This window comes from Myripristis murdjan, chromosome 18, assembly GCF_902150065.1.
Source record: "Myripristis murdjan chromosome 18, fMyrMur1.1, whole genome shotgun sequence".
NCBI lineage: Eukaryota > Metazoa > Chordata > Actinopteri > Holocentriformes > Holocentridae > Myripristis > Myripristis murdjan.
The window spans coordinates 21,832,447-21,845,066 of NC_043997.1; the positions used below are offsets into that span (position 1 = coordinate 21,832,447).

A 12,620-nucleotide genomic window follows, 5' to 3' on the forward strand; every position below is an offset into this window, starting at 1 on the left:
ACAATACTAATCATTTATAGCACCCTTAGAGACAAAACTGAGAGCTCAGGTAGTCCTCTGCTGTGATATGAGACTGATATGAGAATTTGGCATTGACTGGCAGTGTTGCTGATCTAGGAATCAATATGTATTTTACTGTTGTGCTCACTGGAAGCTGCTGTGGAGACGAGTGTGAGCTGATGGAAATGTGTGTGTGTGTTTGGCACCACCTTGGGGCAGATCTCAGACCCTAAGCAGTCCTCACCCTGTGACACTGTCAACATATTTTATTGCTTTAAACCATAATTACTGTAAATTTTTTTTCTTTTCTTTTACATTTTAGCTATGTTTTTGCTAACTTTTTGGTAATCTTTTATTAAGAATTTTGTTATTCTGTTGGTCATTTTCTGATCGTTTTTTTTTTTTTTTATTTACAGTTTTTATTGCTATTTTTTTCTAACATTCCAGTAATTTTTTGCTAATTTGCTCTTCACCTTTTTTCTCCATGTTTTTCAAAGAAATCAAAACATAAAAACAAAGTGATTTATAATACAATGCTCGGTCTCTAAACCCATGCACAAAAAGTGAAGCCTTTTCCGATCAACTGTTATAATTTTATAATATAAAGCAAACACGAAGTAAGGCTCTGTCTGACATGCTGGTGAAATAAACCTAAGTAGTGTAAGTAAGTGTGAGTGTGCGCTTTTACTTTATTTCCAAAAAATAATTTTATAATGCAAGATAAGGATCACCAAGACATTTCCACTTTAATGCAAACTGATGTCCACAAGGGTTACAGTGGTCTCATATCAGACTGCTAGATCAGACAAGCCTCTTCTTGAAGATACTGAAAGACAATGAATGTTTTACTATATGTGAGCAAAGGGTAAATGGATGCCAGTGATATTCCCAGTATAAGTGGACTTGAAAATTTAAAGTAATTTAAAAGTAATGTAAAAATGCATATTACAAATATGCTGATATCAAATATAAATGAATTATTTAATATATGGAATACAGGTGGAGCTTTTCTAAGCATTTAAAATGAGTAAAGCTGAAGTTTTCAATCTGACCTCTGAACATCTTACCTGGGCCAGGTAACTCTCAGATCCCACCAAGGCCACCAAGCCGTTGACGGCAGCCAGACGCTGCATAGTGGGACAACCCTGACAGGGAAAGCAAAGTCAGCTACTGATCACTCAGCATAGGCTGCAAACACACACACAACCAGGCTTCATCACCAACATTCGAGCTAAAACACACTGGTAAGTTTAATCATCCAGAAGGTTTATGCTAATGGGGTGACAGATTTGCTCATCTGTGTCAGCTATGAACCCACTGGGGCTCTTCTCGGCTGCAACCCCGCTTTAATAAAGACAGATAATAAAAAAAAACAGCTGGCTTTTAACATAAAAAAACTGCACCCACAGCAGTTTTACACTGGAACTATTTTGTGGCAGTACCTCAGCCAGGAGGATCTTGATCCAAGCAGCCAGAAGACGAGGGTGGATATCCTCTGCTTTGCCGTGACCACAGGCTGACAGACCATGGACCACCAAGCCTAGAGCCAGTGAGAAGCCTGGGGTCTAGAGACACACACATACACATACACACACACACACACACACACACACACACACACACACACACACACACACACACACACACACACACGTTTGTGTGCAACCAATAGTCATAACAAAAACAAGCATATACACTGCATTTAAAACATGAATTAGACTGATATACAGTAAATAAGGCCAATAATACTCTTACGCAGCTGCTGAATGTTAAAGAATCTCATTAGAATGGCTTACAATGGAAAACTGTCATTTAGCTTTTAAGACAAGTGAAGAGACAAGAGAAAAAGTGATAACATGTAACAAGGTCCAGGCAAAAATATTATGGTCTCCTGTCAATGGAAAGTTTTTGCATCCAGTTATACATGCTGTTTAAGAGTCCTTTACCCCTGACAAGAAAAAAAAAAAAAAAAACATTCTGGAGGATATCACTGAATGCTTGTGAGGACGCTTTGGGCATGAAGATGTTTGAAACAATATATTGAAAAATGGCACAAACTATCTGCTATCAGCAGCTTCAATCCAAACCAAACATCTCCCTCTCCCTCCGCCAAGCACAGCACATCTCTCTGCTGACCTGCTGACTTTCCTCGGTCAAGGTGCGCAGAGTGTTCATGATCTCATCAGCCTTGCTGGCGTCAATAAGGCCTCCGCTGAAGGCTGACACGCCCACACATGCCACGGAGTATGCCAAGACCTTCAGAAATGGAAAAAAAAAATTCACCTTTAAATACCCTTAAGCTGTTACATATCATCAGTCTGTGAAATGTGACGCATTCCAGGAGTTATTTTGTAATGAAAACATGTCCAAATAACTGGAATCTCTTCTGTGATGGATTTCTCCAGATATGATGCTTGAACGTCTGTGATGATTCAGACACAGTAAAGTTTTCAGTGGGAAAATTCCGCTGTGCCACATACAACGAACACACCAACGAAGGCCATGCACTGGACTCAAATCCAAGATGTTGCATTTACTGTGTCCAAGTGTTTTAGGGTGGGTGACAATAACCAACAAGGATGACAAGCGTGTGCATTTATGCTGACAGCAACGTCGCTTCAGTTGCTGCAGGCAGAGATTTCTCCTGGGCAAGCGTGACCTGTCATGCTCAGCTGAACGGCAGTGAAAGGGCACTGGGCAAATGATTGCTGCTTGTAGAATGGTCTCAATTGATGCATAGTGTGTCAGGGCTGATAAGACACTGTCACTCTACAGGCATATGAGCATATACTGAATTCAGACAGAAGAAAATAAAATGAAACACTGGGAGAGGGTGAAAAGAATTGCTTATTTCTGACAAGTCAAAGATGTGAGCAACTGTACTCCATAAGATATAACGAACTACCGAAAACACCTCACAAATGAAACTTGTAACTTGTGGTCAAGTTCTAATAATAAATGATGGCCATTTCTTATGGGACTAGCGATGGATTGCTAAGGTAACTCAGGTTAGTAATTTTATGTTTATACATGTGTATTTTAACTCAGGTATTGCAGTTCTGTTACAGAGTTAGAGTGTCTAGGAGTCTCATTCACGAGAGTAAGAAGGAACATTAGACTGACAGCTGGTTACAGCAGCGTAGGTATATCCACTGCAGTAAACAAAATGGTTATCAAGAGAAACACAGCAGGTTTCTAAAACTGAACTGACTAGAGGCTGCATTCAACAGTACTGAAGGACATAACAGACCTATAGAAACTACAGAAAATCAAATTCAAGACATTTTGATATAAAACCACAGACTTGACAAACAAAATCCTCAAAGAACCCTGCTTTTTCTTTTTTCTCTCTCTCTCTTTTTTCTCATCATCTGCTTTTTCTGAGTGCAGTCAATGATTGTTAGTTGAGTTGGTTTGTACCTCCAGCAGCATGCGTCCATGGCCACTGCTGTCCTGCAAGTTGGCGAGCAGTTTGTCCAGGGTTTGGGTGATTTGGACCCGGTATTCCACATTGCCACTACTGCAGAGCGCTGCCAGCACCAGACCCAAGCCCAACACACAACCAGTACTGAGAGAGAGGAAAGAAGACTGGGGTAAGCAATGGCAAAACTCCACACTAAAACAGCCAAGGCTGTGCTTGCTGGACCCTGTCGCTGACAATGTTCAGCTGTCACCACTAGGAGACTTTAGTAGGTTAGTTCTTCATCGTCCCTAGCAATGTTTCAATGTCACTAATAGGATAGCTCAAATAAAATCTGACAGTGGACATGAGGACCTACTATTCACATCTGCTCCATGTGTATATGTTGGCCAATATCATAGGTACAGATTATACATATTGCAACAGAAAGGTAAATAATTTAAAGACAGTGTTATTACTAAAGAGTTTCCCTTGTAAACTCCAGTAGCAACTCCATGAACTGTGGGCCTGTAAAGCCCTTTGAGACTGTAAATCTAGTTAAGGGCTTTAAATAAACTTTAAACTACAGAGAACTTGTTCCATTTGTTTTTTTTTTTTTGTTTTGTTTTTTTAAAGACATAAACAGATCTACACAAATGTCAAGACGCAAACACACAGCACTGACTTGTATTCCAAGTTGGGGTTAAAGGAGCAACTTTCCAAGGCGTCCAGATAACTGAGCAGCAGGTCACTGTCCTTCTGAACAGAGACGTCACTGGATGACAGAGGCACAGGGACAAGGAAAAACAAGTGTACCTTCAGTAAAGTCCTGTCCATAGTACGTCACTACAGACAGGTGACAAGTTAAAGAAAAAACAACATCATGTGTCATAACAAGCCATTGTGCCACCATGGACCGCTAGAACAGCTTTAATGCTGCTTGGCACAGATTGTCCAAGTCTCTAGATCTGTACTGGAGGAATTGAGCTCCATTCTTCCAAAACATATTCCATCGTTTGGTGGAGAGCACTGTTGAACATATCAGTCAAAAATCTGAGTTTAACTGGTTTTGAGACTGTTGTGACTGGTTGTGACTGTGAGGGCCATATGGGTTGTTCTTTTAATTTGTCACATGTCTGTACTTTGCTTTGCTTACATGAATTTGATTGTTAAGACTGAGACATAAGCAGCGAAGTTGACATGTACACCAACTAGCCTTGATACAGCAGTCTACCTACAAGACTCCAAAAATCCACAATTACATTCTTTGACTTGCTTCTACATGATGTCTTTTATTCTGCAAAATGCACACACCCTACCTGAGGCGCTGGTGATGCAGGCTGGACAGCACCATGCCGAGGGCGAGGCCCGAGTGGAACTGGACGGCCTGGGAGTCGTCAGCACTGGCTGAGCCGGGCAAGCCTGCCTTCAGTGTGGACAGAACTTGGGATACACCGTCCCGCTGCCAGACCACCAGCACAGGCACCAGCAAGGACAACGCCAGGCTGGCACAGGAACGAGCGATAGCACTGGCTGTGTTCTCCCCTGAATAGGAGCGCTGATGAGGAAGAGTAGTTTGTAAAATATATGTGACACAGCATGCTACTCAGCAGGGGTCCTACCCGTCACTAAAAGTACACCAAAGTACCGCAAAATGGCCACTTTTGGGTAACTATTGGAGCACCTTGGTGTACTTTTGGGTCTCTGAGCACTTTTGGGTACTTTGGGGTACAACTGGGTAACTGAGCACTTTGGGGCACTTCTGGGAAACCACTGTGTAACTTTGGGGTACAATGGGGTAACAACACGTTTGGGTACTTTCTGATAATTGTTGGGTGTTTAGTAGGACCCATTAAACAGTGCTGCAGTCTGCTGTTTTTCAACATGATGGCTGCTCATTTAATTCATTGACACATCTTCACCCAGAGAGGAAATACAAATGCAGCGTTCTATTCAAAGGTGTGGGTTGGACATGTCCAGCAGGTAGATTACAATCATAGCCTCCTTGAATTTCAGTGAGAAACATGGATGTCTGCGAAATTCCAATAGAGTTTGGTTAGAACGAAAACCTGAGGACACTTCAAAAGCACAGGACTTGACGCCACAGGCTTATAGAGAGCCCTGCTAAGAACAATAGGGAGGGACAGTGGTGATGTCACCCCCTGCTGTTCGTGTTTTAAACTGAACTAAATGAAAGTGGATGGTTTGTACATTTCATATTATACAACATGAGGTGCGATTACAACTGTACTTCCCCTTAAACAGATTGCTATTTTGTTGTTGTAGATTATCTGGCAGCAAAAGACAACACTATAGTTTTTATTGAGATCTTTCCAAACAGACAACAAAGTCTGTTGCATCTCTGATGTCACAGCCACAGTCTACTCCTAATAACTCTAGTGCACTTAGCTCCAGAGGCCATGGCATTTACTATTTCCAATAAGCAAAAATGCCTATGTTCACTAGCTGGCTTTCCCTTTGGTCCCTCAGAAATGTGTATTTCCAGTTATCTACATCAGATGCATGTGAGCAATCAAGCACACAGCACTACACCGCCTTCACTGCTCTCTTGCATTTTCAAGATGTGACTCAGTTATACATTTCAGTGCAGCAACAAGGCTGTGGTTGTAGTTCTTTTGCACAAGTATCTGTTTCCTGTTATGCCTTTGCAAAAAGAATATGCTGTTTCATGTCATTCATAGCAGATGTGCGTAAGTGCTGCAAAAAAACAGATACTTGAAATTTCAAGCTGTTTTTAAGTCATAATCAATGATTAAAAATCCCCTTTTGGAGTCTTTTTCTTCTTTTAACACAACCAGCAGATGGCATTAGATGACACTTTCCCTCTCTATACCATTTGTGCAGTTTTTTTATTGGAATGAAATGTGTATATGTATGTGTATGTTTTTATGTATGTGTATCAGCACAAAATATTGAATATCCACAGCTATATAGTCACTGGCACTGGTTTTGTACCCTTTTTAACTTTTCCCCCTGTTCATATTTGTGAGGAAAGGTTACAGACATGTACAATTAAATCCAATCTTCTCACAGATTGTGGTTTTGCCAAAGCAGAAGCAATGCAAATGTAAAAGCGGTGTAAAAGCAATTCTAATGTAAAAGTGGAAAAATAATATTTGTAAAAAGGAATTTACATGTAAAATGCATTCATGGGAAGAAATTCTGACAGGGTGTGCAGGCTGTTCATGTCTCATACGCTTGGCCACTCTGTGCTGAGAATGGCATTTTTGAAATAAAGCTGATTAAGTGACAGAGAGACACAAAGACACCATGAAACAGAGAGCAAAAGACAGATGAAGCTTACATGTGGGAACCATGGGAAGACTTGTCCTCTGGCCTTGTAGCTGCTGCTGATGATGCCCAGCAGAGTGTCCAGCACCATGGCCAACCAGCTGGCTGTGGGCACAAACTCTGGTCCAGCCTGCAAGTCAGTAAGAACTGAAATTATCAATTTATAAGGATCTACAGCCACCCTGAACATTTACAGGGACTGCAATGTATCGTCAAGCAAAACATGACAGCTGTCAGGTATATCAGACATGTCAAACTGTGGGAAAAAAAACATCCTGTGAGTTTATCCTACAGGGGTTTGAAACAGTTTCTGCCACATAAGAATTGTATATTTTTCCCCAAGCCACTCCTAAAATTAAAACATGAACATCCCCAAAGTCAGAGTCATGAGATTTTCCCATGACAACATCAGTACAATAAATAACCCAACAGCTCTTACCCCCAGGCTGCCATCAGTATCGGCAGGCAGGTTGCTCTCATATTTGGCGAGGACGGCAGCCAGGCCACTCAGAGCAAGAATGGAGTTTCCCTGAACCACTGGACTGTCCCTGAACACAACACACAAAATCGTTATAACCAGCCTGGCAACTAACCAGTACAGGTGTCTGAAAGGCCAATGTTGTTACTTTTGGACTGAAACTGCTAAAGATTTTTTTGGGTGATATTTTTCCAGTTTCCTTAAAAAAGCAACCATGAGTTTTACTGCTGGGGCCCCACCAGCCTTCTATGCAGAAGTACTTGAGCAGAGGGTGCTTAATGTAGATCCAAGATCAAATGTTTGGCCCGATGGTGGTTCTAGAGTAAAGGTCATAAGGTCAGCAAACTTCACAGGATGCATGCTCTAGGTAGTATGAATGTGCAAACCATTTTACATCAGTCCAACAAAGAGGTTTTGAGATAGCCTGCACTGGAGAAAGTAAAAAAAGTAAAAGGAAATATAGCCGGACAGAGGGAGAGGCGGACTGAGTGGCACAGATATTCTTAGGGCTCCCCTGCCAGCAGGAAAATTAAATTAAATTAAACTAAATTAAATTAAATTAAAAAGGTAATTCAGTGTTTCCCTCAGAGTTGTACCAAAGCCCACATCCACAGGTTGCTCTAGGACAGAAAACAGTGCAGTACAGTCTTTTGTCCATCAGGGGCAGTGCTGAGCTCTTGCTAAACAGAGTAGATTATATAGCAGTTAATGGGGCTAAATGCTATAAAATGATCACTACGCTAAAATTATTTTCCAGTTACTGGACTATTACTGTCACTGTTGCATGGTCCCAATATTTATAATGCAGACAGAATTATAAGCTGTCAGCAAATCCATGGTTGTATAATTATGTCAGTTTCAGAAAATTTCCTCTTGTATTTCATTCATCTAAGCACATAGAAATTTGTATCTTCTTCACCATCTTCTCATCATTTTCAGCGATGCACAGTAAAAAAAACAAAAAACAAAAAAGATAATTTCTTGCAGAAAGTCATACTGACTGCTGTTCATTTGAGTTTTCAACACAAGTGAAAAATTCGTGGTTATATTGGCGCGAGTCCACGATGCGGAGAATCACTTTGCGTTTGGTCTGAACGCACTACCACCGTGGTTCATCTATTGATTATGTTAGCTTATCTGAGCAGTCAAATTGAAAACTGGTTTAAAAAAATGTCATGACTGCATGGCGGAAAATCCTGTTTCACCCGGAAATACTTGGAACTGTGGAAGCAAGATGCCATTAAATACTTGTGACTGTTAGGTTCAAGCAAACCCAAGAAATGTGACACTGAATCAGCATCACTGATCTGATGTTTAGAATTTTAATGACTGTAAATGTTTAATTTTTTTTTAACTTACTTCTTCAGGGTTATTTTGCTAATGCCGTGGTATTTCTTGCTACTGCTCTGCCTTTTTTTTTTTATCTGCTCCGATCAAATAGAGCATGAGCAAATTAGCAGGAAAAAAATCTAATTTAAAATTTAATGACATGACAATGAACATAAAATTACCACAAAATTAATCTAAAACACAAAGAAATGAAGTCAATTTTGTCTCATCTCTCCACTTGAACCAAGCATAGTTTTGTTGTATATTTGATCATTTTTGTTCCCAAACTGCTGGAGTTTTCTTCTGTTTCTATCTCCTTTGCACATCAGACACTGGTCTTAAACTGTCCCGCTGGTCTTTAACTGTCCCGTGTTGAATCATAACAGGGCACATTACGGTACAACATGTGCAATACTGGAAATGTCAGGAATCTCATATATATAGAGAAGCCAACGTAGCCAGAGACTCACTTTGTAGCAGCTTTGATGGTGTCTGTCAGCTGGTCTCTGGCCCTGAGAGGGAAGAGATGGAGGGAAGAGGAGAGCAGAGGAAGAGAGAAGATGAAAGGAAGAGGGAAAGAGAGAGAGAAACAGTGATATAGAATTCATCACTGGATGAAAGGAGGGAGCCTTTCATCTCCTCATGCAATGATGTATGATCACCGGTGTGCACTCAGACACACACGCACACACACACACACACACACACACACACACACACACACACACAACACACGCTCTTTTCATCTCAGGCTGGTGCATCAGTCACCTTGTTGCCACGGCAGATGGTTGCCCCTAGTAAGATGTGTGACCTGCTGTGTTTCCACTATTGTGTGTGTGTGTGTGTGTGTGTGTGTGAGTGTGTGAGTGTGTTAGGGTTTGACCAATATGGGATTTTGAAGGGTGGTACCAATACTTTGTGCTGAAGCTGCAGGCGGCTGATATTTTGAGCCAATATTCAAAATCTTGGAATATGAAAACAAAGTGTCTGAGACAGCGTTTAGATAATCATTGAAGACTATTTATTTATTTATTTATTTTTTTTTAGATAAGACTGTGTTCCATGAAAAATGCATTTTCATAGATCATATTAGCAGATTAAATATTTCTGAAATGAAATGTAGGAACTTTTGCTCAGATGGTTAAATAAACCAACCAACCAACCAACCAACCAACGGAAAGTCTTTAAATATGTAATCTCTGCCAGTCTTTAGAATTTTGTCTAGGAGTTCACTAATATCTCCAATATACTTTATTGTTTTTCACACTTTCCAGGTGTTTTACATGACTGGAAAACTATAAATGTTCTATAAAATTCCAGGTTTTCCAGGACGCAGATGTGAGCATGTACACACATGCCTACATCTGTGTGTGTGTGTGTGTGTGTGTGTGTGTGTTTGTGTGTGCATGTGCGCGTGTGTGTGTGTGTGCACACATATATCCTCACCACAGCCAGGCACAGTGCTGTTTGTACTGCAAATCCTCAGGGTTTTCTTTGCCTTGCTTCTGCTGCATCTCCAGATCTGCACGCCGTCCCTGAAGACACAAACACAGTCAGCCACAAAACCAAACACCACAACAACACATAATCATAACAACCAAAAATATCATCCTGTCAAACTCAAATGAAGACATTCTGATAGAGGTTTCTGAGGGGCAATACTGCTATTTTACAAATGTTTAAAACAAATATTTAATCAATCAAACTGGCTCATATCAGAGGTGCATAACACTGACTGATGGCTTGCTGATTTTTACTAACTGCCAGTATTGGTCTCCTATATGAATAAAGTGACATACTGGTCTGACCCACACAGAAACACACACCTGCAAGACGGCATGGAAAGCTCGACTCATGAACCCCCGCCAGGCCTGGGGCAGGAGGAGGGCGCGGTGCCACTCGGACGGCTGGATGTTCACCTGGACAGTAGAGAGAACAAGAGCTGCTGAGTTTGGGAAGCAGGCAGACGGAGGGCTGTGACAGCCAGGAGGTCAACACAGAGCCTACCTCATGAATGAGGGCGGTCAGGGTCTGCTGGTAGCTGCGGCTGCGGCTGACCAGAAAGCGGCTGATTGGCTTGCTGTCGCGATCCGTCTGGATGGGAAGCTCGTAACACAGCAGAAGTCCAGCTGCAACACACACACACACACACACAGTCACTGTCACATCCTGTAGTTTCTACTCCAACATACTGTGATTTGTAGTTTGGCAAGACTGAGCTCAGTTAACCTGAACAATATGTCAGATAGATAATGACTAACTCCCCTGCAAATGAATTAAAGGGATAGTTCACCCATTTAGAAAAATGTGATATTACTTCACTCCCCCCCTAGCTGTTCTGTAGGACAGTAGTGGTGCTATCTTCCCCTCATTGTTACTGAGTGTTGGATACTGACTGGATGCTCCAGATGCTAACTGTTAGCCTCCTGCCATTGAGGTGGACTTCCCCCCAGCTAACATTCTGAAAAATCCATTGAAATTGCTAAACACATTACATTTGAATTTGATGATGTTTAGCAGGATTTCTATACCCTGAAATGGCATAAAAATGTTGACCACTTTAACAAAAATGAATAAATAACTATCATCAGTGGAACTATTTTCTTGTGCAGCTTAGGCTCTCTGTGCAGGTCTTCAGTTACAAAAGAGGCTGGCCTGAGAAAATAATCTAAAAAGTCGAAATATACTGCACACTCAGAGTAGCTCCACGCTTTAATCACAGACAATCAATTCATCCTGTGTCTCTCAACTGCCACTATCAAATAAATAAATGATGCCAAAAAAAATCTTTAAAAAAAAGGATGAATCTTTTCTCATATACTTTTCCACTAATGCTCGTAAGGTGGTGTGTGTTGCTGGACTATGGTTTGTTTGAAATTTTAGCAGGTAAAACGCAACCAATCCTTAAAAAATAGAACCATGTAACCTGATTCAGACCAGTGGAGGACGGCTCTCTAAATGTCTTTGACAAACAAATTGAATTACATTTCTAGGAAGGAGAAGACAGTGCTCGTCAGTCACCTGCGAGTCCAGGCTTCAGCCCCGGTTGCTTGTTCTTCTCGTAGGTCTTCAGCATGAACGACGGGATCCCTGCCACTGTTTTACCCTGGTCTGAACGCAGGCTGCCCCCCCTCAGGGCAGAGAAATACACACCCCGCGGCATTTGGCTCATCTCCTGCCTCACCAGTGAGGTCAAGAAGAGCTCATAAGCTGAGAAGAAAAGGGTTACAAGACCAGATACTGTGAGGAGGAGTTAGAAAATCACACAAGACTTGATTTAAAGGGGCATGAAACCCAGGCAGCAGATCTAGATTTTGCTGCCATCCAGTGGTTGAAATTTTCACCTTACAGCAGTGATGTAGCTCTGTCTCATTTGGCAGCTGTCCGTCATTGCACGATGTGATCAGAAATGCAACAGACATAATAAAATGGAGGCCATTGTTAAAAGAAGTGATTATTGCCGCTGTTTTTCTATTTTAGAATTAAGTGGCACAGAGCTACATATACGGTGCCTATTCCCACAAGGACATATAGGCCTAATGAATGATTATAATTACTGATAATTATTATTCATGAATGATCAGTTTGTTGGCACCCTAGCTGATCAGCTGCCTCTGGATCTTTAATATATCTATTTGTTATTATTGTCGTTACTGTTGTTATTATTTTTTATGTAAAGCACATTCAGTTGCCTGGCCATGAAATGTAATATATAAATAAAAGTTTGACGTGGGCACGCAAAGTGGAATTTTAATTTTGCCTACAGCACTTGCAAAGAGAAAACACCAGGATAAACTGAATGTTCACATACCAAAAATCCTTCAAAGCAGAACTGACTTTTGGTTGCGTGTTGGGTTGCATGGTTATATGAGTCCACATGGTGGTGAAATATCCTCATTAGTTGCTTCATGCTGCCCTGGACTGCTAATCCACAATACTGTATTTGTGTTTCTCCATTCACTTCTATAGCACAGTCCAAAACAGGGTCCAAAATAACACTTTGAGCACATTAAGGAATGTGAACAAAGTGGACTATACCAATATGAAAAACATCAAATCCCAGTACCAGTCTTTTTTGTGCAATTACAATTACTGTATTTG

General features: G+C 41.1%; 1 protein-coding gene across 1 annotated transcript in view; it reads right to left on the reverse strand.

Moving 5' to 3' along the window:
- Window positions 1-12,620, reverse strand: part of focad (focadhesin) — a 68,162-nt gene that overhangs the window by 8,230 nt on the left and 47,312 nt on the right. The window contains exons 20-32 of the mRNA XM_030076322.1: window positions 11,541-11,729; window positions 10,527-10,648; window positions 10,346-10,438; window positions 9,966-10,054; window positions 8,990-9,031; window positions 7,152-7,260; window positions 6,726-6,842; window positions 4,720-4,958; window positions 4,086-4,175; window positions 3,421-3,568; window positions 2,137-2,256; window positions 1,443-1,565; window positions 1,068-1,145 (exon numbers count right to left, since the gene is read on the reverse strand). Of these exons, the coding sequence (XP_029932182.1) occupies window positions 1,068-1,145; window positions 1,443-1,565; window positions 2,137-2,256; window positions 3,421-3,568; window positions 4,086-4,175; window positions 4,720-4,958; window positions 6,726-6,842; window positions 7,152-7,260; window positions 8,990-9,031; window positions 9,966-10,054; window positions 10,346-10,438; window positions 10,527-10,648; window positions 11,541-11,729 (1,559 nt within the window). The remainder of the gene's footprint in view (window positions 1-1,067; window positions 1,146-1,442; window positions 1,566-2,136; window positions 2,257-3,420; window positions 3,569-4,085; window positions 4,176-4,719; window positions 4,959-6,725; window positions 6,843-7,151; window positions 7,261-8,989; window positions 9,032-9,965; window positions 10,055-10,345; window positions 10,439-10,526; window positions 10,649-11,540; window positions 11,730-12,620) is intronic.